The 27200-nt window shown below is 41.0% G+C and overlaps 1 protein-coding gene across 15 annotated transcripts; it reads left to right on the top strand.

The window, feature by feature from the left end:
- Positions 1 to 871: 871 nt before the first annotated feature.
- Pcbp2 (poly(rC) binding protein 2) lies at positions 872 to 26926 on the top strand. 15 transcript variants are annotated; one of them, XM_026398671.2, is made up of 15 exons: positions 872 to 978; positions 3137 to 3279; positions 4378 to 4401; positions 4496 to 4528; positions 4986 to 5102; positions 7831 to 7962; positions 11654 to 11782; positions 12807 to 12881; positions 14720 to 14812; positions 15992 to 16033; positions 17285 to 17357; positions 17863 to 17901; positions 18832 to 18884; positions 19784 to 19953; positions 26466 to 26926. In XM_026398671.2, exons 2-15 carry the CDS (start codon positions 3211 to 3213, stop codon positions 26500 to 26502), a joined length of 1086 nt encoding a protein of 361 aa, XP_026254456.1. In that variant the 5' UTR covers positions 872 to 978; positions 3137 to 3210; the 3' UTR covers positions 26503 to 26926. The 15 variants fall into 15 exon arrangements, with proteins under 15 accessions (XP_026254456.1, XP_026254455.1, XP_077654406.1 ...); XM_026398670.2 differs by having other exon boundaries at positions 18829 to 18884; XM_077798280.1 differs by lacking the exon at positions 26466 to 26926 and adding an exon at positions 22989 to 23772.
- Positions 26927 to 27200: the final 274 nt, after the last annotated feature.

Below are 27200 nucleotides of genomic sequence, written 5' to 3'. Positions count from 1 at the left end.
AGACCTTTCCATTGAAATTACTTTTCGTTTTGTGCAATTTGCAAATAATCTGTGTGGTGACATTTGACATGTTCTTTAACAACGTTTCTCTTAAAAGTTTGACAGGATCATTCTGGGTTGCAAAATAGTGATTTCCTAACTCTTCCATTTCTTCTACATTTATTGGATGGGATTCTTTATAAAATCGGGCTTTCCCATATAAATTACTGATGAAAACGGACGGTAAATGCTTCTTTTAGTTAACAATTTCAGAATAAGGAGTTGGTGTAATAATCGCTTTCAGTGTGGCGAATTACATTTTTTACTTTTTTTTTTTTAGTATCAGTATAGACTACTGGGTTTTCCTTGTCTCTTCTCATATTCTCTCCACCTACCTATTCCTTCATCCACTCCACTTCTTGATCCATGGCGATTGCCACCTTTTTCGGCACTACGCCTGAACTTTCCAGTTAGTCCTCTAGGTGTCACTGGTTTCCCTTGCGTCCCTACACTGCCGCTCTATCGCACATCTCGCTTTTCGCAACTGACCATCTCGCTGGTGCTGACTCGATTCAAGGAGCCGCTCTAGGCTCTCGGGAGGCCGTTAGCATTGTGTGGGGAAAGTCTGGACTACGCGTCGCCTCGCCGGCCCCGGGGCGGTTAGCGCTTCCGGGGTCGAAGGGTGCGCGGGGTTGAAAGCGGGCCGCTCCGCCCCGTCCCCCTCCCAGACCAGCAGAGGCAGCAGCCGGAGCAGCCGCAGCCTGCGCCCTCTCCCGCCCGCCCGCCCTCCGCCCGCCCGCCCGCCCTCCGCCGCCCTCCACCCGCCCCGGGGTCTCTTTCCCCCTTCCTCCTCCTCCTCCTCCACCCCCCCCTTCCTCCTCCGCCCGCCCGCGGGGCCCCCCTTGCCTTCCCGCCCGCCCCTATTGTTCCGCCCCCGGCCTCCCGCCCTTCCCCTTCCCGCCCGCTCCCCTTTTCCCCTCAGTCGTCTCGCGCCTGCAGGTAAGCTTAAAAATTTCCCCTCCTCCCCCGGCTGTAGCTTCTGTTTCCACTCATGCCATCTTTCTTAGAGGTCTCCGGTCCTAGTCACGAGCCCCGGTCTCTCGTAGTCCCGCGTGAGCGCCTACCACCTCAGTCTCTCCGGCCGGCCACTCACGCGAGGACCTGGCTCTGGCGCGGCCTAGTAGGCCTCGCGCAAGGCCTACCCCCTCCCCCCGCCTTTTCCCGGTGGCGGCTGCGCAGGAGTCAAGGAGGGCGCGCGCGCGGTAGGGGGGGCGGCGGTGGATTTGTTGGTTGAGGGGGGTGGGGGAGGCGATGGCCGGCTTGCTGGCCGTGCGGGTGAGCGCGGCTCCCCGCGGGGGTCAGGCGCTGGCGCAGCCACACGAGGAGGCGCTACTAGTCCGGCCCCTCCCCCTGGATCGCAGCGCCCCCCCCCGACCGAACCGTTTATTTTTCCTCTCTTTTCTAATTGAGGGAAGGGGGGGCTAAGTGGAAAAATGCTTGGATGACCGAGGGGAGGGGGGCCGCGGAGTTAAAGAAAGGGTAGGCGGGCTCCCAGTTACCGAGTTATTCAGGACGTTCTTTCAGGGTAACGAATTTTAAAATTACAAAATGCCTGCCGATATAAACCCAGACCGAGCTATTTATAGAGGGGTAATTGACTGCATGATTAACAGCTGGATTCCTGGGATGGGGTACACTTATACTGACATGAGAGAAGTATGACAGATTTCTTGGATTGCTTTGATGGTTTGGATTTAAAAAATGCATATTTGTGCCTCACCTGAAGAAATAACTTCAAATGTTTCATTTCATGCCCTTGTGATTATTGTGGTATTTGTAAAGTACTTCCTATTACATCTTAGCTAGGAAATTAAGATTTTTTTACCATAATTAACTTAAAAAAGGAAATCATTCTGATGGACTCAACTATTTCTACCAAGCCATTTTTCCCCATGAGTGAAAAGTGTTGACTTGTGGGATTTGGGCAGCAATTGGCTATATTCTGAAAATAGGAAAATAATGTGCATTGGGAATGCACTTATATAATCACTTACATTCTGAAGTAGACAGGAGACAAGTTTGCCATGTACAGAATGGTGTGGCAATCACTAAAACGCTTCTGAAAGTATTTAGGGTCTGACCTTTGTTAACAAAATTAAAAGGGTGTCTGGTTTAGTGAAGGGAGAAAACTAGCTATAGGAGGAGTTTTGAAGGGATGGATACTGAATTATATCATTAAAGAAATTTAACAGAACTTGTGAGAGGCACTCTTAAAATTGGTCCTAAGGAAGTATTGAAGGCAAACACATATCCACAACCAAATTTTTTCTACATATCACTAAGCGCATTGTTTGAGGGGATGAGTGAAGAAGGGGATGTCTTGAAAACAATTACAGAATAAGTTTTTAGGTGTATTAGTTTTATATTGTCTTTTTTGGGAAGAAATCTAAGATTTAATAGATGTGAATAAAAACTGAGTGGCAATAAAAGTTTTGTACAAACAAAATAGGTTAGGGGGAAGAGAAAAGGACTTGATTGGACTAAATATATGGAGTCATTCCAAAGGGGAATGTGGAACTCCTGTTTGCATGGTGGCATCTGGGATAGATGCCTCTTTCAGTTAGGTTGTTGACATAATTTAAAAGTCATTTGATGTCATCTATCAACATTTGAAATTTTTAATGAGGGGTATTCTCAATTTCTTTATCTAGAAATTGCTACTATGAAGAAAATTTACTTGTGTTCTCTAGCTTGTAGTTCCAATTGTTACTCCACAGGGAATCAAAAGGTCATTTGCCCTTAATGTAAGTTGGTTAGTATGGGGTTTGCTCAGGTGTTTGAATGTTTTTGAAGCTTACTTTGTTGAAGGACAATTTGGTGCAAGTTCAGCAATTCCCCTAGAACCACTGCCAGTAGAAGGAATCTTCCTCATCCTGAGAGTCAGCGGAAAACCTATCATTTATGAGAGCAAATTGGAAAGTTGCCTTCTATACTCGGTAACAACCAGAGTTTTAAATGTTAAGCAGTTGTGCTGTGTGTGTGTACAAATTGGATAGGAAAAGAATCATTTAGAAAACATTGATAATGGCAGAAATAACTTTGGGAAATATTCTCCTATTGTTTTCTTCCTCTGATTTTGATCATGTTTGCATTTCAGTTTTTGGCTTTCACCCCCACCAGTGACCAAAGACTTGACCACTCAAAGTCCAGCTCCCCATAACACTGCTCGACATGGACACCGGTGTGATTGAAGGTGGATTAAATGTCACTCTCACCATTCGGCTACTTATGCATGGAAAGGTATGCACCAGCTTGGGAAACTGGGTCATAGTAACTGCTAGGGGAGGGGCCAGGAAGAGCAGACATGCATCTTGGAGCTCATCAGATTAACACTGTGGGGCGTCTGGCTTTAGTATTCTTCTCTAATGGAATAGATGTGAATATAGTGGGAAAGTGGACAGATTTGACTAGGAAGCTCCACTGAGCAGGAAATGCTTAACTAGAGGTTAGAGCCAAAGACTGTCTCATACCTGGAGAGTAAGATTTTTCTAATGGATGTTGCTATAGGTTGTAATAGGTAGATTTCACAAATAATTTTAGGGAAATTTAAGGGGGTAGTAAACATTTAGTTTTATAAAAGATAATTTATATTAAACACAGATGTAGTATTTAGCCACCACTATGTGGTTATTCATTTGAAATTCATTGATAGCTTTACTCTTAAATTCTGATTAAAGAATAAACCTTTATCTCCCTAACCCTCAGTAAATCTTAAAATCTCTCCTTTTTTGGTGGGGGTTGGGGTTATTGGGAATTGAATGCAGGGGAACTTTGCCACTCAGCTATATTCCCAGCCCTTTTTTCTATTTTTAGTTATAGTTGGACACAGTACCTTTATTTTATTTACTTTTATGTGGTGCTGAGGATGGAACCCAGGGCCTTGCACATGCTAGGTGAGCACTCTACCTTTGAGCCACAACCTGAGCCCCCCCCCACGCCCTTTTTTTTAAAAAATTTTTTTTAGTTATACAGGGACACAATATCTTTTTTGTTTATTTTTTATGTGGTGCTGAGGATCAAAACCAGGGTATCACATGTGCAAGGTGTGCACTCTACTGCTGAGCCACAAACCCAGCCCCACCCCCTAGCCCTTTTTATTTTTGACAAGTTCTCCATAAGTTGCTGAGGCTGGCATCAAATTTATGATCCTCCTATCTCAGCCCCCTGAGTAGATAATATTATTATATTCATGTACCATCATACCCAGCTCTCCATTTCTTTGGAGTAGTACTTATCATAATAGCAGTTGGACAGCTGGATAGTTAGTTAGAATTTATTTTTCATAATGATGAACACTTCTGAATTTCCTCTTATTTACACTAGTTTTTTTCATTGCAGGAAGTTGGCAGTATCATCGGAAAGGTAAGAAGACAATTTCACTTCAACGCTAATTACTATTTAGTCAGTCTGAGTTGAAAAAGCAGTTGGAGCTCATCATTGACTTTTCCTCTTACAGAAAGGAGAATCGGTTAAGAAGATGCGCGAGGAGGTAAGTTAGGGGCTTTTGAGTTTTGTTAGCTTTGGAAAGTGAAAATCTTTTAAAACATCTGAAAGTTCTGTTTGAGAGATTAGATGGGGGAGAGCTCTATAGGGAAAGTCACTATTTGTTTTACCTTGATTATTTTATTGGTGTTGAGAATTGAACTCGGGGCCTCACCATTCTTAAGACAAGTTCTGTATCACTAAGCTTCATCCCCAGTTCTGTTTCAGTTATTTGTAATGACAAATATATGCAGGAGTGTATGCTTTTCAGAGAGATCTTGGAGTTTATTCAGGACAGCTGGTATAGGCTTTGTTTGAGGACAAACATGGGACAGTGTTTGATTTCTCCCCCACCCCCCAGTGTAGGTAGGTAGCTTCTTGCCTATGTTAAAGAGAGGCTATACACATCCTATTATATGTTCTGATCTTTTTTGTCTCTTAATTACTTTTTTCTCCTTTTTCAGAGTGGTGCACGTATCAATATCTCAGAAGGGAATTGTCCTGAGAGAATTATCACTTTGGCTGGACCCACTAATGCCATCTTCAAAGCCTTTGCTATGATCATTGACAAACTGGAAGAGGTTCGTTGTTTTTTCTCCCCCACCTCCTGGTTTTTTTTGTTTGTTTGAGACAGGATCTTGCTATGTTGCCCAGGCTGCTTTTGAAATCCTGGGTTGAAGCCGTCTACCTGTCAGATTCTCTAGTAGATGGGACTACATGTTTGTATCACTATACCTAGCAAAAAAAAAAAAAGTGTTGGGGCCCAGAGCCTCAAGTATGCTAATTAAGTACTGTACCACTGAACTATATCCCCAGCTCTTTTTTACATTTATTGCTAAGCCTTCTAAATATATTGTTATCCTCTTCCAGTTGATGGAGCTCTATTGAAACTAATATATTTCATTGATTGCAGATATTTTCCAGTCTGCGTGTTGTTTATATTAAAAAAGTATACAGATACTGGTAAAAATGTTAAAGTTGTACTTGGAGGGCGAGCCCTAGGTAATCAGAAGCAAAATAACCATATCAGAGGTTTTGTTATAAGGGAGTTGTTGTTTTAACTCTCAATCTTCAGAGGCCAAGCAACCATTGTCCTGGTCATGTGTTCAGCTCCCCGCTTGCCCTCCCTCTGCCTGCTGCAGTAATGCTGCTAATTGTGCAATTGATACCACAGAAAAGTGCTGCTTGGTTGGTGGTTGGTACTTAATGGTGCCTGAAATCCTATCCTTGCCCACATTAGAAATGTTATCTTTTTTTTTTGTGTGTGTGTGTGTGCTAGGGATCAAACCCAGAGTCTTTTGCATGCTAGACAATTGCTGTACCACTGAGTTATATCCTCGGCAGTAAAAATGTTGGTGCAGGGGCTGGGGATGTGGCTCAAGCGGTACCACGCTCGCATGCGTGCGTCCCGGGTTCGATCCTCAGCACCACATACAAAGATGTTGTGTCCGCTAAAAAATAAGTATTAAAAATTCTCTCTCTCTCTCTCTCAAAAAAAAAAATATGTTGGTGCATGGTGACACATGCCTGTAATCCCAGCAGTTTAGGAGGCTGAGACTGGAGGATTGAGAGTTCAAATTCAAAACAGGGTTGGGATGTGGCTCAGTAGTCGTGCTCCTGAGTTTAATCCCTGGTGCCCACCCCACCAAAACAATTTTTTTTTTTTTTTTGAGTATCATGGCCCTGTTAATTCTCCTGGGGTTACTTGTATTTAAAAAAATCAGGAAACATCTATTTTGGGGGGGGGTAGGGGGTTTGAAACCAGGGTGCTTAACCACTGAGCCACATCCCCATCCCTTTTTATTTTGAGGCAGTGTTGCTGAGTTTCTTAGGGCCTCACTAAGTTGCCAAGGCTGGCCTCAAATTTAGGATTCCCCTGCCTCTGTCTTCACAGTCTCTGGGAGTATAGGCATGTGCCACAATGCCTGGCATACTGTCCATTCTTTAACCACATAAGAAACGTCCTTGATTTCAGGGGTTTAAGCTTAAGCATTTCCAAGGTCTCAGTACTAATAGAGATTAGTCTGAGAAATGACATTTAAACCACTTAATCTTCAAAGGCTAAACTTAACTAGGTTAAAACCATGACTTTTGGATGTGGGATGTTATAGGAAAGATTGTAGGCTTTGAGCCAGTACAGGTTTTGTTTTTGGTTCTAAGGGATTGAACTGAGGGTCTTATGCATTCTAAACCTATGTTGTCTCATTGACCTGTACTCTGAAGCTCCAGTAGTATCCTTTATATTTCAGAGCTTTTTATTTTTTATTTATTTTTTAAATATCTTTTTTTTTTTTAAGTTGTAGATTGACAGAATGTCTTTATTTTTATGTGGTGCTGAGGATTGAACCCAGTGCCTCATGTGTGCGAGGCAAGCACTCTACCATTGAGTCACAACCCCAGCCCTACAGAGCTTTTTAGATGTGATCAGAGAAAATACTCTTGAGCTTGTTTCATCATCTATGAAATGGTACTTTTTTGGGGGAGGGGGGTATGCTGGGGATTGAACTCAGGGGCACTCAACCACTGAGATAGTTCCCCAGCCCTACTTGGTATTTTATTTGGAGACAGGGTCTCACTGGGTTGCTTCGCACCTCGCTTTTGCTGAGGCTGGCTTAGAACTCGCAATCCTCCTATCTCAGCCTCCAGAACTCCTGGGGTTACAGGCATGCACCACTGCACCTGGCTCATCTCTTAATATTTAATTTTAACCTCAAGATTCTTTTCCTGTTGCTTGTTAACTCCAATTTATAAAACAATTGCTTTTCTTTCTACTTATAGAATACTTTCTCTGAGGGTGAAAGAAAATTATGGCTACTTCTGAGCAAGTTTGTAGAAGCTGTAATCTTCATTTACTTTGGTGCAAGGCATGGCATTTGAACCTTTTTTGGGATGGTTATGGCATGACATGTTCTTATAGGAATAAATGGTTTTTGCTAGGTGTGGTGCCAAATGGTTGTAATCCTTAAGGATTCAGGAGGTTGAGGCAGGTGGATTGCAAGTTTGAGGCTACCCTGGTCAACTTTCTCAAAATGAAAAAAATAGGACTGGTGATGTTTTTCAGTGAGACCCAGTCTCTAAATACAAAAATAGAGCTGGGGATGTGGCTCAGTGGTCAAGTGCTCCCAAGTTCACTCCCTAGTACACCCCCCAACAACAAGAACAACAAAAGAGACATGCCCATAGGTCTCACACATCCCTACCCCCACATACACAAGAGTAAATGGTTCTTTTATGGAAGTTACAGGTTCCTAAGGATCTTCTTAAATGTGTATCTTTTTAATATTCTGACCAGCTTTTTTCTTTTTGTAGGACATCAGCAGCTCTATGACCAATAGCACAGCTGCCAGTAGACCCCCGGTCACTCTGAGGCTGGTGGTCCCTGCTAGTCAGTGTGGCTCTCTCATTGGAAAAGGTGGTTGCAAGATTAAGGAAATACGAGAGGTTGGTTATGCTATACTTAAACGTTAACTATTCTAAATGTGGTTCTGTTGGCTCTTGATATAATTAGGAAATGTTAGCACTTGATGAAGACTGACTAAAATAATGGTATTAAAGGACTACAATGATTGAACTGAGAGTAAAAGTACTATAATTTTTCTTCCTTTTTTACACAATTCAGATTTTATATCATTATTTAGTGGTTCTAGGAATTGAATCCAGGGTTTGTTTTATACTACACAAGTGCTTGCTTTCTCATTGAGTTGTATCTGTTTTTCCCATTAGGACTGTGATACTCGTATCCCAGGCTCTGTGTGTGTGTGTGTGTGTATAATTAATTTTTTAAGCATTTATTTTTTAGGTGTAGGTGGACACAATACCTTTATTTTGTTTTTATGTGGTCCGGAGGATGGAACCCAGTGCCTCACACATGGCTAGGCAAGTGCTCTACCTCTGAGCCACAACCCAAGCCCCTGTATATTGTTTTTATTTCATTTATATATATATATATATATTTCTTTTTTAAAATAAATTTTTTAGTCATTGGTGTACCTTATTTATTTATTTATATGTGGTGCTGAGGACTGAACCTGAAGCTTCACACATGCTTGGCAAGTGCTTTGCCACTGAGCCAAAACCCCAGCCCCTTTATTTATGATTTTTCTTAATATATATATATTTTTTAGTTATAGTTGGACACAATACTTTTATTTATTGTATGTGGTGCTGAGGATCAAATCCAGGGCCCTGCATGTGCTAGGCATGTACTCTACCCTGAGCCACAACCCCAGCCCTATTTACGTTTTTGCTTCTGGAAGTGGGGTGCTTAACACAGTTATATACCCAGCCCGAATTTATTTTTTTATCTTAAGACAGGTCTTGCTATGTTGCTTAGGGCTTGTTGAGTTCCTGAGACTGGCTTCCCACTTGGAATCTTCTTATCCTCCTGAGATATTGGCATTACAAGTGTGCACCATCATGCCTGGCTTATTTTTATTTTTTTTTTTATTTTTATTTATTTTTATTTTTTTTTAAAGAGAGAGTGAGAGAGGAGAGAGAAAGAGAGAGAATTTTTTTTTTTAATATTTATTTTTTAGTTCTCGGCGGACACAACATCTTTGTTGGTATGTGGTGCTGAGGATCGAACCTGGGCCGCACGCATGCCAGGCGAGCGCGCTACCGCTTGAGCCACATCCCCAGCCCCTTATTTTTATTTTAAGATGGGTTCCTATCGAATTTTCCCAGCTAGCTTTTTAATTTTTTTTTTTTTTTAGTACTGGGGATTAAGCCCAGGGACACTCTTCCACTGAGCTACACTTCCAGTAACTTTTTTTGTTTGGTACCTGGGATTGAACCTAGGTGCACTTAACTACCCAGCCACATTCTCCAACTCTTTTTTTTTTTTTTAAAGAGAGAGTAAGAGAGGAGAGAGAGAGAGAATTTTTTTAACATTTATTTTTTAGTTCTCGGCGGACACAGCATCTTTGTTTGTATGTGGTGCTGAGGATTGAACCCGGGCCGCACGCATGCCAGGCGAGCGCGCTACCGCTTGAGCCACAATCCCCAGCCCCCTCCAACTCTTTTTATGTTTTATTTGGAGATAGGGTTTCTTTAAGTTGCTTAGGCTGGCTTTTTTTTTTTTTTTTTTAATATTTTTTAGTTTCAGGTGGACACAGTATCTTTATTTTGTTTTTATGTGGTGCTGAGAATCGAACCCAGTGCCTCACGCATGCTAGGCGAGCGTGCTACCACTTGACCCACATCCCCAGCCCCTTGGGCTGGCTTTGAACTCAAAATTCTCCTGCCTCAGCCTCCCACATCACCATGCCCAGGAACTTTATTTTAAAGACCTCTTGGGCTGGGGATGTGGCTCAAGTGGTAGCGTGCTCGCCTGGCATGCGTGCAGCCCGTGTTCGATCCTCAGCACCACATACCAACAAAGATGTTGTGTCCGCCGAGAACTAAAAAAAAAAAAAAAAAAGACCTCTTTACTAAATTGCTGAGTCTGGCCTTGAACTTGCAATCCTCTTGCTTTAGCTGGGATTAGAGGCATGTGTCACCATGCACCTAGGATTAGTGGTTTGTTTTGTTTTGTTTTTTTGATACCTGGAATTGAACCCAGGGCCACTTGACATCCCCAGCTTTTTTTGTATTTTATTCAGAGATAGGGTCTCACTTAGTTGCTAAAAGTGCCTCAGCTTCCTGAGTCGCTGGGATTACAGTCGTGCGCTAGGGATTCGTGTATTTTTTTTTTTTTTTTAAAGAATTTTTAATATTTATTTTTTAGTTCTCGGCGGACACAACATCTTTGTTGGTATGTGGTGCTGAGGATCGAACCCGGGTCGCACGCATACCAGGCGAGCGCGCTACCGCTTGAGCCACATCCCCAGCCCAGGGATTCGTGTATTTTAATAATAAGTCAGGATATGAGAAAGTTAACCATAATTTTCAATTATTTTCATTTTGTTAGCAAATGTGTACAATTTGGCACCTTACATATGAGGCAACGTATACTTTCTCATATCTAAAACATTTACAGTTTGATATGTTAGAGTAGCGATGTTTTTCTTGGCCAGATTTCCATGTAGCAAGGGAAAACAGGGAATGTATGTTCAGATACAGTTGTAATCTGGATCACTGTTTAATAATGAAGTTAAATTAGGTTATGGAAGCTTTTAGTTGTATCTAGGGGTTACTAGAATTTGGTGTTGGAATGAAACTTGAAGTGGTTCCTAAAGAAAGAACTGAGTTGGAGAGCCTTTTGTAAATGCTACCAGAACAAAGATACTGGGCCGTGTGTGTTAATGTATCATAAGCCCTAGAAATGGTAACTGGCCCATAGAATGAAAGGTGGGTGGATGATAATTGTTTTTTTTTGGCTCACAAAAGCTGAGAGGAAACTGTTTAGAGGACCTTTTTTCTTGAGCAGGTTAAATTTAGGCTGTTGTTCAGGCTTATTCTTTTTTTTTTTTTTTTTTTAAAGAGATGGGGGGAAGAGAGAGAATTTTTTTTTAATTTTAATATTTTTATTTTTTTTTTAGTTTTTGGCAGACACAACATCTTTGTTGGTATGTGGTGCTGAGGATCGAACCCGGGCCGCACGCATGCCAGGCGAGCACGCTACCGCTTGAGTCACATCCCCAGCCAAGGGAGAATTTTTTTTTAATATTTATTTTTTAGTTTTTCGGCGGACACACCATCTTTGTATGTGGTGCCGAGGATCGAACCCGGGCCTCACGCATGCCAGGCGAGCAAGATACTGCTTGAGCCACATCCCTAGCCCCCAGGCTTATTCTTATCTTAAAGGATATTTTATTTTTAACTTCCTTTAAACAGTACTATCTATGAAAAGGGAGGAATGGGGGCTGGGGATGTGGCTCAAGCGGTAGTGCGCTCGCCTGGCATGCGTGCGGCACGGGTTCGATCCTCAGCACCACATACAAAGATGTTGTGTCCGCCGAAAACTAAAAAATAAATATTAAAATTCTCTCTCTCCCTCTCTCTCACTCTTTAAAAAAAAAAAATAAAGGTATTGTTTAAAAAAAAAAAGAAAAGGGAGGAATGGGAAGGGACAAAGAAAGGGGGAGATGGACAGGATAAGTATTCACTGAGCTATAAAATCTAAAATAAATACTGTGAGTATTTGAAAAAAAAATTTTTTTTCTGATTTTTCAATTTCTTTTTACCCCCAAAGAGTACAGGGGCTCAAGTCCAGGTGGCAGGGGATATGCTCCCCAATTCAACTGAGCGGGCCATCACTATTGCTGGCATTCCGCAATCCATCATTGAGTGTGTCAAACAGATCTGCGTGGTCATGTTGGAGGTAAGCCCTCAGGCTCATGCTGAGAGTGGGGGAAGGGCAATTCTGGGGACAGGAACTGATCTATATTTAGTAAGACTGGAATTAGGTGAAGCTGTTAGTAGCCTTCAATGGGGGTGGGTATAAAGGTTCCCTGAGTTCATATTTTCCTTCCCCCAGCTTTGACTTTTCCTATGGTCTGTGAACAAAAATAGAACCTGCTAACTAGCAGTGATCTTTTGGTTTAGGACAGTTTTAGCACAGTTTACAAGGGTAGATGGGAAGATTCACTACGTGAACTGAGTGGACAAAATATTCATTTGAGTTCCTGAGAAGCTAAATTACCTTTTGGAATGCTATACTTTGTTAACATGGAACTTGAGCACATTCTTTAATTTCTGGCTTTCAAGCAGGATATATTCTAAAGGATAGTGAGTGAATATAGAACAGAATGGTGAATTTGTGGTAGTATTTGAATGACTTATGTGTCTGGCTAATACACTAGTATTCTATTAAAGAGGAAAATTATGGGGTAATTAAACCTTTTTTTTAAGTTATATGTAATTTGTCCCATACTTTATCAGAAAGTGTGATTTCCAAGTGGAGTTAAAATTTTAATTGGATTTCTGAATAGTGTGCAGTGCAGACACTTCTATATTATCCTAGTCTCATCTTTTGGGTACTTTATTTCAAACTTGGCTTTATTTTCTCTTCAGATTAAAATATGAAATCCTAAAAAATAATAGCTAAAATGTACGCAGAGTTTTTTTTTGTGTGTGTCATTAAATACATGGAAATAGTGCATAAAATTATTTTTAGGGGTATCTTCTTTAATGATTAATGTGAGCTGGGAGTAGTCCATCACTGTCTTACTGCTTTACGGCAAATAATTGCAGATTTGAGATTAGATCTTCCTAATGATAACTTGCTGTAGGTAAGGGGATGGAAATAATAGTTTTAACTGAACTGTGTGTGCTAAAGCCACACAGCTGAAGCAGCTTTGAAACCTTATCTCTTTTTGTTTTTTTCCCCTCTGACTCTCTCCCAGTCCCCCCCGAAGGGCGTGACCATCCCGTACCGGCCCAAGCCGTCAAGTTCTCCAGTCATCTTTGCAGGTGGTCAGGTAAGACAGTTCTTATTGGTTGGCTAGAATTAACATAATATTTGAAATGTCAACTACGCCAGCAGCACACCAAGCCACTCTGCATGCTTGCCGATTACTCTGGCCATAGTGTGACTTGCTTTTAGTTTTATTTTTGTACTGGAAAAAGCCTTGAATGCCAAGCCCGTATTTAATTTTTAACAGGCAAAGGAAGTTTTGTAGGCACTCGGAAGAGGTAATTTATTTTGTAATTTAATGTGGGATGGGTTAGGAGAGTTAAATTGCCTCTGTGTCACTACTTCTCTCTTTCCCACCCCATCCATGCTTTTGTATGTGTGGGGTGATCTTTAGAGGTCTGAGTAAAGGTAGAAAAGAATTGGACCTCTGAAGGAGAGTTCTGGATGCTGGTCTCAAAATTGGGGAACTCTGAACTTGAGTGTCCTACAAACTTCCCCTTCCCTCCACCTCACCTCCCCTGCTCCTACCCCTTCACCTCCAAACTCCAGTGTATTGTCAATATCCCAGACTCTTAACCTCATAAATACTGGTTTGAACCACATGGCATAATTGAAATCAGCTGGGGTAAGAGTTCAGCCTACAAGAATAGGAGGGGGAGAGCATGTTGGGCTATGGTGCTGTGACCTTTGGTGTTAGAGCAAGAACACCAAAGCACCCCTTGGGCCTCTCTCTACTCCTTCCTTACCAATCTAAATTCTTCATCTTTTACACATGGTTTATTCTAAAGTTAGATGTGTATGACGAGAGCATTGATAAAGCACCATGGTAGTTTTATGCGTTTGTTAGTATTTAAAAAATTGCTAGGCCAGTTTTTAAAATACTGGGATTAAGATTGAAATAGTGGTGTTCGTTTTGGTAGCTGTGTAAGCAAAGTGCCTATCCCCACTTGGGTCTGGCCTGTTAATAAGCATCTTACCTGTATTTGATTTGGAAGTCATTTGAAGGGAGAGTGTAGGCTTGGAGTTCATCACATTGATAACTATACTGAAGTGGCATGAAATCAAACAAGTTTCAGGGGCTCAGTTTGTTATATAGTTCTAGGAACTTTCACAAGAAGTTAATCATGTCACAGTATAATCTTGAGACAGTACCTTTAGCACTGCTATTGTGTAAACTGGATTAGTCAAAGGGCTCTTAGTCTGGTTTGTTGGGCAGGATAAGCAAAGGCAGGCTCAGTCAGTATTGAGACAGGAGGGTTAGCCTTAAGGGTTTTCCGTTCTCCTTAGAGCTCCAGGTTCCTGTTCTGGATTCTCCCACTCCCATTTGGAATTATAAGGGGGTCCTATGCTGTGTGGCAGCAATCCTCTCAAAACTACCCTTTTTTCCCTTCTCTCCTGTCCCTCTTACCCCCTTCATACCTCTTGGCTTTCCTCCTCTTCCTTCCTCCCTTTTCCCCTCCCTTCCCCTTATTCAGTTGACTACCCTCTAAACAGCTTGCAGCTTCTTTCAATTAGTTGCCCTTTCGTGGGTCATTCCCATGGGCATTTTTAAAATGGACCAGTTCATAACAGTGTCCACAGATGGACCTGTCTTTTGTTCCTTTGTGGCAAAGTGGGCTCTGTAGGGGTTCAATTTAATCCCATGTTGACCAGGAGCTGGTATCAGCTCTGTTGTCCCACCCCTTCATTATTGAAAATAGCCCAATTGTGCATTGTGAAATCTGCCACTAGGTAACATTTTTTTTAATTCACTGATTACAGCTCGTTTCAAATTTGTGTTGTGAGCTCCCTTTTAAAGGAAAAACGAAAAAAATAAACAACTTTTTTTTGTGTGAATTTCATGCTGGTGACAAGGTGCCGGATTGACAGCCCTGGAGACTGAAATCCTCTATTTATCCACAGGACAGGTACAGCACAGGCAGCGACAGTGCGAGCTTTCCCCACACCACCCCGTCCATGTGCCTCAACCCTGACCTGGAGGGACCACCTCTAGAGGTGAGAGGGGATGTTCAGTCTCCAAGGCTCACTCAATCCTTCCGCCTCAGCCGAGACTGCCAACACACGGGGGGCCAGTGGCGCTGGTGATTTTTGTGCTGTGGACACCACCTGTCCACGGGGACCTGGACTTGACCCCCCCACCTCATTTCACACAGGCCGCGTAGCCCACCAGATGGTAACACCAACTCTTCTTTTTTTTTTTTTTTATTTTTTATTTTTTTATTTTTGGTTCAACCCCTTTTCTCCCTCTCCTATTCCTTCCGCCCCATTTTCACCTTTCTCCCACCCCTACCTGGGTGCACTTTTGGGGATACTAGCCACAGTGATGTGAGAAGCTTCACATCCTGTTAACCAGCCATTTCTTCCTTCCCTCCCTCCCTATTCCTCCTTGCCTCCTACCCCCTTTGCCCCAAGACCCAGCTCCCTTTTGGGAGGTTATTGTGTGGTGGGAGGAGGGTGTAGTGGGAGCTGCAAGTGTCTTTTATGGAGGGGAGGTGGGAAAAGGTAGGACTTAGAATATAGCGATTTTTGTGTTCTCTCTTCAACTGTATAGTGTTAGTGACCCAGCTTAAGGTTTTTAGGTAGATGTAGAGAAAAACAAGTTAGGGAAATGTTTGAAAATTGTCATGTAGTTTTGTTTAGGTATAAATCATTCACGGCACCACAATTGGTAGAGGACTGGGGTGGTACTGGTTGGAAGACACCATTTTCCTTCTAGGCTGTCTTGTATACAGGGAAGAAGCAGGGGCTTGGTCAGTCAAGGCAGTGCTTAATTGCACTTCCACTTTTTCATTAAAGCAGATAAGTGGGCTGGGGTTGTGGGTCAGTGGTAGAACACTTGCCTCGTACATGTGAGGCCTTGGGTTCAATCCTCAGCACCACATAAAAAATAAACAAAGTTACTAAAAAACAAATATGTATATTTTGCCTTAATTACAGAGAACTTGGCTGCTTCTATAGGATCCCTGAAATAAAGTAATTATATATAGGGTTCAAAGAAGGCCAGCTCAGGTCTGACTATAATTGTGAGACTCCATCTATTGCCTCAGTGCCTCACCTCCCCTTTGTCTAGTTCACTTCTGACTTCCGGCTAGTTGAAATCTGTTGCCCCATTCCCCGAACTGGGTGGCTGTCCGTGATTGGTTTTTAATAGGAATTGTTTTCCTCCTTTTGTAGGCCTATACCATTCAAGGACAGTATGCCATTCCACAGCCAGATGTAAGTTTTGTTTTCACTTCTTTTTCTGAAAAGCTCCTTCTCCCATCCAATATTGTCTGTGACTCCTTCCTCCCAAGTATCCCGAAGTGAGTTGGGTTTTTAAACATGTACAGTATTGTTACCCTCACAGGGTGAACCACATTTTGGCTCTTAAAAAATTATTACCAGGACATATAGAACCTTGTTTGCCTTTTGACGTTTAACCCCTGGAAATTATATTTCAATAGATCATTAGCTTCTTTCCCCTGTGTTTCAGATTACTCTAAAAGTGAAATGTTCCATTGTATACTGTCATTTTTATTTAAATTGACAGTGGACTGTGCTTCCTTGAATAACATTCTCCTTTCCATGGGAGGAGTGGGAGGAAGGTTTGCTGTTGGGTACTCCTTCATCTGAGGTGACAACTTAAAACATATATGGGGGAGGGTGGAAGGACTTAAACACAGGGAAGGATAGGAAGCTGAACATGTGGGAATTCAACTCAAAACTTTCCTTGCCACTAAAAAAAACAAAAACCTGTTTTAAAGTACTAATATTTAGACTTTGTTTAAGGGCGTTTTCTTCTGCACTCTTCCTTTATTCTTACTAACCTTTTCAGGTGCTGAGCATTAGACTTGGATAGTTGAGTTTGGTTCTTGGTTAGTGGCAGGACTGAGGAGAGGGAATTAGACCTGAAGTGGGATTACTTTACATGAGCTAGGGTGGTTTATTGAGATTTTAAAACAACAACAACAAAAACAGCTGTAGAAGTTGTTGGTGGTGGGGATTAAACACAGTTTGGTTTCTTCTCAAAGCCCTCTCCTTGCAGTCTCCCTGCCCCCATCATTTCCTTCCCTTTTCCCAGTACTGGTGGAACCCTGCATGGTGTGTTTTCCCTAGCACCACTGCACAGTTTGTTTACCTAGCCTGTCTGTGCTTGTCCCTGGGGCAACTGTTGCAATGGCTGCAAACACCTTCATTAAGTAGCCCACAAAGGGATGGTTATTGGGCGGGTACTGTTGCTTTTCTTTTCATGTACCCAAAATGCATTCATTCTCTTATACTGATACCCTCTGTATTTCTTTTCCTTTCCTTTCATATTCTGCCCATTCCCTGGATTGTATTAAGAAGCCCAGTCATTCCCCTGTGTTGTATTTGGAGTAGTAGAGTCAACTTGGGGATTCAGGAACTCTACATTTTCACATGTGAGTGTGCTTGAGCCCTGACTGTGTTACTTTTCTAATGCCAGCCTTTCTTGTTTGCTTCCTGCAGTTGACCAAGCTGCACCAGTTGGCAATGCAACAGTCTCATTTTCCTATGACGCATGGCAACACCGGATTCAGTGGTATGGAAACCTCAGTGTTTATTTCTGTAAGGTGTAGTGCAAGACAGAGGCCAGTCCCAAGGTCTCAGCTTGACATCTGTTTAAAACTTCATTACCCAGCATCCTGCTGGTTTAAACTTGGCCTACTATGGCTAACCCCAAGGAGGTAATGTGTTTATTAACTTGGTTTTCATTTGGGGTGAGTTATTTGAAAAGAAAAATAAAGGTCCTGGAAGGTTTGGGGGTGAGGTTTGGGGATGCTTGTCAGGCAAAGGGTAGGCTGATATTTCTTAGAACCATTGTGACTGTTGCCCCCTTGATCTGATCAGCATCCCCTTTCTCTCCACCAGCTATTCAGACTTGGGTAGAAACAATCCATTTGTGCCAAATTGTGTAGTGTTTTTTTTTTGTTTGTTTGTTTTTGTTTTTATTTTGTTTTTTGGGCTTTTTTTTCTGTATAAGGAATAACTTGTCCGATAGGGTTAGGATGAGACCACCAAACTCATTTTCACTTGTATCTTAACAGGCATTGAATCCAGCTCTCCAGAGGTGAAAGGCTATTGGGGTAATGATTAAAAAAAAAAAATCTGTAGTATTCTACTGTTATATTAATAATAAACTGGTGGGAGTCTTGTTTCACTGCCCATGAACCATATCAGCAACATGCACATGGCAGAGAGGAAGCTGAGAGAGCAAAGGGGGTGGGCCTGGTGCCCCTCAGGGTCCCTTGATGGATCTGGCCAACCCCCTTTTAAAAATGCAATTGAGCAGGACTGGGATTGTGAAGATTAGCCAGTTGACCTGGCCCAGTCCAGGTGTCATTATTGATGGGTATGGGTTTTTGTTTTTTTCCTTTTTTCATTGGAAAACCAAACAATAGCCAGAGCAAATTGAGCAAAAGACAGGGATTAATCTGGAGAAATGAATACCCCTCACATGACTGCCATTTCATTGTACCTGACCTTAAAGTTTAGTTTAGGAGGATAAAGGCATAGGGTGTTAATCTGACATGGGTATATTTAAGTCAACTCTGCATGTGTGCCAAAAGTCCATGGTACCAAATAATAGGCATGATATTGGCATTGGTGTTAGCGAGCATTGTGTGAGATAAAATTGTAACACAACAGCAGGAAATTCTAACCAGAAAAGGGGAAGAAGTGAAGGACTTGATGTTTAGATTTCGGTTCAGATTTTGTCCTGTTTGAGGATACCATGCTCCCTTGCCCCTTGCTTCCATCCCCCTACCCCAATAGGCGGGGCTTTGCAGGAAATGGCATGAAATCAGCTCTTCTGAGTGTACAGAAGAACCTTTCCAGCATTATTTCTACATCCCTCTCCCCCTCTTTCCTCCTTGGAGGCTTCCAAGTTAGTGATGAATCCCAACAGCCAATGCTGGGTTTCCAGTTTAATTTCTTTCTGTTAGTTTAATGTGCAGTTCAGTGTGGTTCTGAATGCTGTGCATTGAACTTTCTTGCTCTCTTCTGTCTTTTAGCAGGTTTGGATGCATCTGCTCAGACTACTTCTCATGAACTCACCATTCCAAACGATGTAAGTGTACTAGGCATTGGTTTCCAAGAATATAAGTGCCCATACTTGTAAGCAAGTACTCTTCCTCTAAGCTATATGCATAGCCCCCAAATTAAGTTTTTTTAAACTAAAGAGAATTCGGGGTACAAACAATCCTAGAAAAAATTTATTGACATGGAGGAAAACTTACTGTGAGACAGAATGAACATCCCCCCCCCCCCAGGTAGAAATTCCATTTGCCTTTGTTTCTTGTAGAATCTTGTAGAACTTTTATCCTTAAAGCATTGGGTGAAATGATCTTGAATGTTAAATCTGTGCTTTCTAACATGGTAGCTACAGACACTGTGGCTATTTAGGTTGAGAAAAATAAAATATTTTAAATTCAGTTTCTCAGTTTGATTAGCCACAGTTCAGATGTTCAATAAGAACAAATTATTGTCTCATTACTGTTTATAGTATTGGACTGTTCAAATGTAGGTAATTATTTTTTCTTTTCCTTAGACAAAAGCTTTCAAAATTATCTAGAATTTTTATCATTGTAGTAAGACGGTATCCATGGCAGATGATTTTTAAAAAAAAATATTTTTAGTTGTAGATGGAAACAGTAATTTTATTTTATTTATTTAGTGCTGAGGGTCGAACCCAGTACTTCACACATGCTAGGCAAACGCTCTACCACCAAGCTACAACCCCAGCCCCTCATGGCAGATGAATTTTAAGCATCATTGCTACCCAGAACTGAAGATGCCTTTATTGATTCCTAGCCATCTGACTAGGTTTTAGTTTTTAAAGAATATAAAGAAAGAGTGTAGATTGTGGATAATAGTTCCCATTACTTAGTTCTTAGATCCAAGTTGTAGAAGAGACAGTATAGAATTCTTGGACCTAGCCATACAAGTCTTAATTTGTTGTCTTTTCAGTTGATTGGCTGCATAATTGGGCGTCAAGGCGCCAAAATCAATGAGATCCGTCAGATGTCTGGGGCGCAGATCAAAATTGCGAACCCAGTGGAAGGATCTACCGATAGGCAGGTTACCATCACTGGATCTGCTGCCAGCATTAGCCTGGCTCAGTATCTAATCAACGTCAGGTAAGATTGCCCTACCTTTTACCTTAATTCCAACATAGTAGGGGTATGTTGGGGAACATTGTAATACTTTATGATTATAGGACTACTTGGGGATGGATAGAGATGGCAAAAATTATTTTTTTAAAAATATAGCCCTGCTTTCTTTCATCATTAGATTAAAAAAAATCATTCCAGTAACTTTGCATGGGGTGACATAGATTGGTTGCATTTAACTTTTGATGACTTTGGAGTTGGAAGAGGTAGTGTATGACTTCTAGTAGGACAGTGCTCTGGCAAGATCAGCCATACTGACAAACCCCCCCCCCCAAAAAAAAAAAACAAACCACGTTTCTCGTTTTATTCATGTCACATAGACCAATATTTCTTGACATCCAGAGCACCTTTAATTGAATTTTAAAAGCACCCTTAAATAATAATGGAGAAATGCACATCAAAGCATTCTCTTGGAGGCAGCCATTACCATTTCTTCTTTTTTTTTTAAGGTCTTTTTTTTTATATATTTTAAGAGAGAGAGAGAGAGAGATAATATTAATATATTTTTTTTAATTATTGGTGGTCACAACATCTTTGTATGTGGTGCTGAGGATCAAACCTGGGCTTGAGCCACATCCCCAGCCCCCATTTCTTCTTTTTTTTTTTTTTTTTTTTTTAGTATAGTTGTGGGTGAACCTTTATTTATATATGGTGCTGAGAATTGAACCCAGTGCTGCACACATGCTAGGCAAGTGTTCTACCATTGAGCCACTACCCCATCCCCTCACTTGTTCTTAAAAACATCCTTTTTTTCTCAAATTATAAGTGTTTGATTATTTGGGAATGTTGCAGAAATGCCAGGTGTATTTCCTGTCTCATTCTCATTCTTTAATGACCACCTGAGTTTTTTTGTGTGTGTGTTTTTTTTTTTTTTTTTGCTTATCCCATACCAAGGTAATGTTACTACATACAGTTAGTTGTAGGGTAGCTGTTAATAGGCTAAAAAACTTTCACTTAGGAAACAGTTTTTAGCTCATGTGCTAAAGTCGCATTGTTAATTGCTTGCAAACAAACATTTTAAAGCCATTGTTTTAGTACATTTCCCAAGGGCTTAGGGATCCTTTTTATGGGGAGTGTTATCCAGTTATTATGTACTTATCTCCTACCTATTTGGCCTCTGTAGCATGAAAGTTTTATGAGTTCTTAAATGTGGTACATGGGAAAGGCTTTCATAAGTATGAAGTCTGTATTCTTGTCATTGTTGTACAGACCAGTCTTTATACCATGGTCTTCTATCCCTATCAGAGATGTCTAAGTTCCCTAGTAGTGGTCTTGACATTTCCCTTAAGTTTTCTTTGAGGCACTATTAATTTTTACATAGAAAACACTTTCCTATATCTAGATCTGTTTGTTTCTTCAGCTGCCAAGCACATCAAGTCTTTTAATAGTCAAAGCGGTAGAAAACTAGACACTGAGACTGTTGGCAAAGATTCATTTTCTTGTTCTAAGTGGGTATTTGAGGGGAGTTTCAAGTGGCAAAAATCATGTTATTAGAATCTGGAAAATTTTTTCTTGGGTTTTTGGTAGGATTGTCCTGTCAAGAGAGTTTCGATTATGACTATTTTTCAGTGTGGCCTGTTTGCTTGGCCCCTGTAGTAGTGTAGTAGGTCAGTGGCTACAGTGTATGGATTTTTTTATTTTTATTTTTTTGGTACCAGGGATTGAACCCAGGGCACTTAACCCCTGAGCCACATCCCCACCCCTTTTTGTGTTTTATTTTGAGACAGAATTTTACAATGTTATTTAGGGCTTCCCTAAGTTGCTGAAAGCTGGCTTAGAACTAAAAAAATTCTCTTGCCTAGCCTCCTGAGCCACTGGGATTATGCTTCATTTAATACTAAAGCAAGGATTGTCCATGCGCAGTACTTGCGGTTCACTTTCTCATCTTGGCCAATTTGAATGCAAAAATCAACTGTTTGATTATTTGGGAATGTTTTAGGAAGAATTTTTCTACTTTTATTAGTGAATTCTGAGTATTTTTAGTTTTCATGGTGACATTCAGTACTTTCTGTAGTTAGTTGATTACTCTGTCATCATCCTTTATGGATTGAAGCTGACAGTGAACAAAGGTAAATAAAATAGAATCTTTAAAAGGAACCTCCCTGTTCCTCAAGTTATTTTTGGAGGGTAGATTTTCTGGATAAACTTCAGCTAATAACCTGTAGTTTTGGCTTTTAAACACATGTAGGCATTTGGGAGATGTAGATGTTTACTGTTAACTTAGGTTACTTTAGGAGTAAAAACAGCATTATTTTTGCTTTTTTTAAAACCTGAGAGTTTGGGGAGTGAGTTTCTTTCTGTAAAGTCTACATTAGATGTGTGGTCAGTCAAAACAAAGAGCCTTTTGATACTCCACCACCTCCCACTAGAAAAGCTTCCCCAGTTCTTATCTATACTTCAGTTCTTAGCATTTTCCTTGAAAATGCTACATTCCTTGAAGTTTGAAATTAGTCAGTGACCTATTTTGGATACTTGTCCCTTTCCATCTTAAACACGAGTTTTTTGTGGAAATGTAAACAGACTAACTACACATACATACAATTTAGAGAATTCTGTGTAACATTCAGCTTTATAAGTAATTGTTGGGTAATTTTCCTTTGGAAGGGGAAATTAACATTTGATTTGTATTTGAAACATTCCTTCTTGTTTGGAGATTGAATACTTTTTCATTTTCTACCTGAAAGTATTTCTTTCTTGTAAGTTGGATAAAGGATATTTGGAAATATGTGCCTTGTATGATTCCTTTTTTAGCTTGTTAGTTTTTTCTTCACCAAAGCAGTTTTAAATAGCATTGTGGAATAGAAAATGGCAAAGTGTACATATTTAGAGGGTGGGACACAGGCTAAAATACAGTTTGTCGGAAGTTTATGTAAATCTTCCTAATTGGCAACCAAAGACACTTACTGATATAACTGAAGCGGTTTTTGTCCTGTACTTTTTCCCTTTTGTGGTCTTCCCTTCCACCCACCCTTTTTTTTTGTTCCTTTTTTCCTCTGTTACAGTTTAGAAAACGCTAAACCCTCCTCCCAGGCAGCCTCCGTCACGATCCCTGATCACCTCAGCATCAACCTCTCTCAACCCTCCACCCCTTCTTCTTCTTCTTCCTCCTCCACCACCACCCCCTCGCTCGCCACAGCGGGGACCTCCGACGCACCCTCCAGCCTCCCCAACCCTCTTCCGACCGCCCCTTGTGTCTCCAGTCTGCTTGGCATGAAACCCATCCCTCTCCTGGCTCTAAATGTTGTGTCTGCTGCTAAGGGTACCGGGGCTTCAGCTGCCACCACCACCACCTCTGCGGTGCCGTGTGTAACTAACAAACTGAAAGGGGAGAAACAGAGGTTCTCCCCCTACTGAGTGCATATCTTGAGGCACCTCCCTCAAGTGTGTATTGGTTCATTTTGTTTTATTTTGTTAACACTGGTGAGAACCAAATTATTGTGAGCTTGTGACCGTTTTTCCTTTTACTACTTTGGGGTATATCTGGGTGGGGGTGGGGGCAATGATAACTCTTGTTTAGGTTTAGGCCATTTCAGCTGAGTGCCTGTTTCAGAGTCTGACTTGTTGAATTCTTTATCTAGAGCCACGGTTTTTGCTCTTTCTCATTCTGTTACCTTTTTTGTAGCTTTATTCTGCCTTGCAATATAATAATGTGTTAGGCTCTGTGTTAATGAATAAAGGCTTCTCCGTTACCCCCCCACCCTTTTTTAATTATTAAATGGTTAAGCTATCAGCAGGCCTTTGGCCAAATTTGTGTTTCTAGCTGTAATAAAGTTGCCACAGTAACAACCTTAGTTCACCGTGTGCTGTGACGTGTAAAGGGGTGGGAACTTGTGACCTGTGGCTAATCCACTAGGAAGTCTATACAACTGCATTGGACTTTTGTGTCCCAGGTTAATTATATAAATCTTTGACAATATTGCCACAAAGAGGAAAGGGCTTGTGGCATTTTAGGTGCTGAGGGTTCTTCATAATTAGCAAGGAACTTCATTAGTGAAGAAGAGTTTCTCATATCCCATACCTTGCCAACAGCAGGTAACAAGGGTGTCTGTCTGAGGTAGTGAAGATCTCTTCCAAGGCATATATATACAAATCACTTAACTTCTTCACGCAGAATGGTGGGACAAGGTGAAGTAAATCAAAGGCAGGCAGCTACTGTCTAGTTCCTGTGAATGAGCATTACCCTTCTTCCTGTGACATTTGAAAGATCTTGAACAACTAATCTATGACATTGTCTAGAACTTGAATAGGATGCTGACTAATCCTAAACCAACTTCAGTTAGTGATCTAAGTTCCTGTACCCTTCTGGTCTCTGCCTACCCTTCCCTATCCCCAACACTATGATAAGTAGGAAATTATAAGCTTAAATTTGAAGCACCCTTGGGGATCAATTAATTTGTAACTCATTAGTCCTCTCAAATAATGGAAAAGAAAAAGAAAGTCCCTGAGCATTTAGATTTGTGCCTGACCTTTACTCAATGTACTTCCCTGAGGTTAATTCATTTGTTTTTTTGGAGCTTGGATTTGAACACAGGGCTTGTATTCTATCACTGAGCTGCATTCCTAGTTGCTTTTTCATTACCTTATTCCAGGATGCACACAAGTCTGAATTAATGATGGGCTGCGGGTAGCTCAGTGTTAGAATGCTAGCTTGGTATGTGCTAGGCCCTAGGTTCAATTCCCAGCTCTACACAAACAAAAAACATAGAACTCTAAATGTAAAGGCAGAAGGCTTCCAATGTTCTACATATTGCCAGGGTTTTGAATATATAATGTTCTTCCCCAGAGCATTAGAGAAAAGAACTTGATGATGAGAGATTTCTCCTTGATAACCATTTTCTACATTACCTTTGGTTGACATTGCTTAAAAGAGACAAGAAACCTAGCTGTTCTCAAGTATTCCAGTATTTTTCTCTGATGTTATCCCAGATTGGGAATATGAATTAGCATTATATGCCCATATCGGCATGATGAAGGTTTGGAGGAACAAACTTGTGCTTAATTGTCCAGGTAGAAGTTTTTGTGTTAGTTGCTCTTCCTTCTATAGTTAGGGACTTAGCATACTTATATCATGAGGGCTTGGTCTTTTTTTGTTTTTAAATAGGAAGATCTTTTAACCTAATGAATATTCTTAAGAAGATTTCTGAGCACCAGTTCAATTAAGGGGCCTCTAAAGATACTGGGTGTTACATTTTTTAAAAGCTTAGAGCTCCCCCATGTGGTTCCAGATTTCTTAATATATTCTTTGCAGTGCTGAAGATTGAACTCAAGAGCCCCACACTGCCTGCATGCTAGGCAACACCCTACCACTGAGCTACATCTCCAGCCCACTGTGTATTTCTTGTTCAATTTTTTCCTGTCCCTGTCTCCTACATCCCCATCCCTACAAAGTCCTGCTTAGGTTTGGTGTAAGTACTGGATAGTTCTTTTTGATCACTGTAGGGCCAGAGTGTTGCAACTTTTTTTTTTTTTTTTAAATGGTCCTAGATTTAAACTGTGGGCCTTTGGTTCCCACAAAACCCTTTTATTCAGGGCTTATTGTTGACCTTTCCCTAGATCTTTTCAAGAATTAAGTATTATTTTTGATGAGGTGAAGAGATAATTTCTGATTTTAAAAATAGTTTGTAGTTGAAGGACTCTCTAATTTCCTGACCTTTGGTTTTCTCTTCTGGCTACTATGCCTTGTTGTAGAAGGGTAATAGATGTGAGTTTGCAAACTTTCTTGACCAGACACCACCAGTAGGTCATGCTAGTCAATTTAGAACCTTTTATGAAATTATTTTTGAGAGATAAGATCACTTATTCTTACATATTTAGTTCTGTTCACAGTGTAAGCTATGTGTCTAAGCAATAACCTAATGAGGCTACTTTCAGATAATGTTTGTTTCCCAAATGGCTCTATTTTACTTAGCAGTTTGGGATGAGGTAAATATGAGCAATAAAGAAACATTACTTCTGTGTATCCATGTCCTCCAAGAACAGTCTTTGTGGAGAAGCATATCTTCAGAAAATCTAGAAGTTCTAGAGGGCATAGCTTGAGGAATGACACCAACATTGTTTCTGTTCTGAGGTAGTTTGCCTGAGGAAGCTTAGATTGAAAGTCCATTAAAAAAGGTCATGGGCTGGGCATGGTGGTGCACGCCCGTAATCCCAGCAACTCAGGAAGCTAAGACAGGAGGATTACAAGATTGAAGCCAGCCTGGGCAGTTTAGTGGGGCCCCAAGCAATTTACTGAGGCTGTCTTAATTTAAAAAGGACTCAGATGTAGCTCAGTGTTTAGAACCTCTGGATTCAAGCCCCCTTATATCCCCACCCCACCTTAAAAAAAGAAAAAGTATTATGGTTCTGGTTAATCCAAGAAACTGAAGTGTGATTACCTTCCCCTTCCTCCTCAGTCAGCCAGGCTGAACATTCTAGAGGCGAGGTGCAACTGGGCACTGGGAAAACTAACTTTGAGTTCTTGTTTTGTTTCTATGTTACAGGCTTTCCTCGGAGACGGGTGGCATGGGGAGCAGCTAGAACAATGCAGATTCATCCATAATCCCTTTCTGCTGTTCACCACCACCCATGATCCATCTGTGTAGTTTCTGAACAGTCAGCGATTCCAGGTTTTAAATAGTTTGTAAATTTTCAGTTTCTACACATTTATCATCCACTCGTGATTTTTTAATTAAAGCGTTTTAATTCCTTTCTCTGTTCAGCTGTTAATGCTGAGATCCATATTTAGTTTTATAAGCTTCTCCCTTTTTTTTTTTGTTTTTTGTGTTTTTTTTTTTTTTTGGCTCATGAATTTTTGTTTGTCATGGAAATGTAAGAGTGGACTATTAATACATTTCAGTTTAGTTCTGTAATGTCAGGAATTTTTCAAAAAAATTAAAAGATGGACTGGAGCTTTTTCTTTGTGAATAGAAACTGGATGCCACAGTGATTCATGTGGGTTTTATTCCTGTTGTCTTCCTGTTATTTTTGTACCTTTTATTCCTTACAGGACCCTGATTGGGTTTTGAATAGAAGCCTTTATTGCAATTAAGATATTTTCTCCTGTTCACCACTCCCATGTTTTTTATTCACCCTTGATCCTTTCTTCCTACAACCCTGTATTTAGTTGCCCCTTGTGAAACCTTATGCCCAGTTTGAGGATTAGACTTTGCTAGGACCTAACTGTAGAATAGGTATGCAGTTCCATGGTTGGATGGTGCACACATGCATATACATGG

The sequence above is a fragment of the Urocitellus parryii genome, chromosome 5, assembly GCF_045843805.1.
Source record: "Urocitellus parryii isolate mUroPar1 chromosome 5, mUroPar1.hap1, whole genome shotgun sequence".
In the NCBI taxonomy this organism is placed as follows: domain Eukaryota; kingdom Metazoa; phylum Chordata; class Mammalia; order Rodentia; family Sciuridae; genus Urocitellus; species Urocitellus parryii.
The sequence above is the reverse complement of the archived record's forward strand: the minus strand, read 5'-3'. Positions and strand labels throughout refer to the sequence as shown.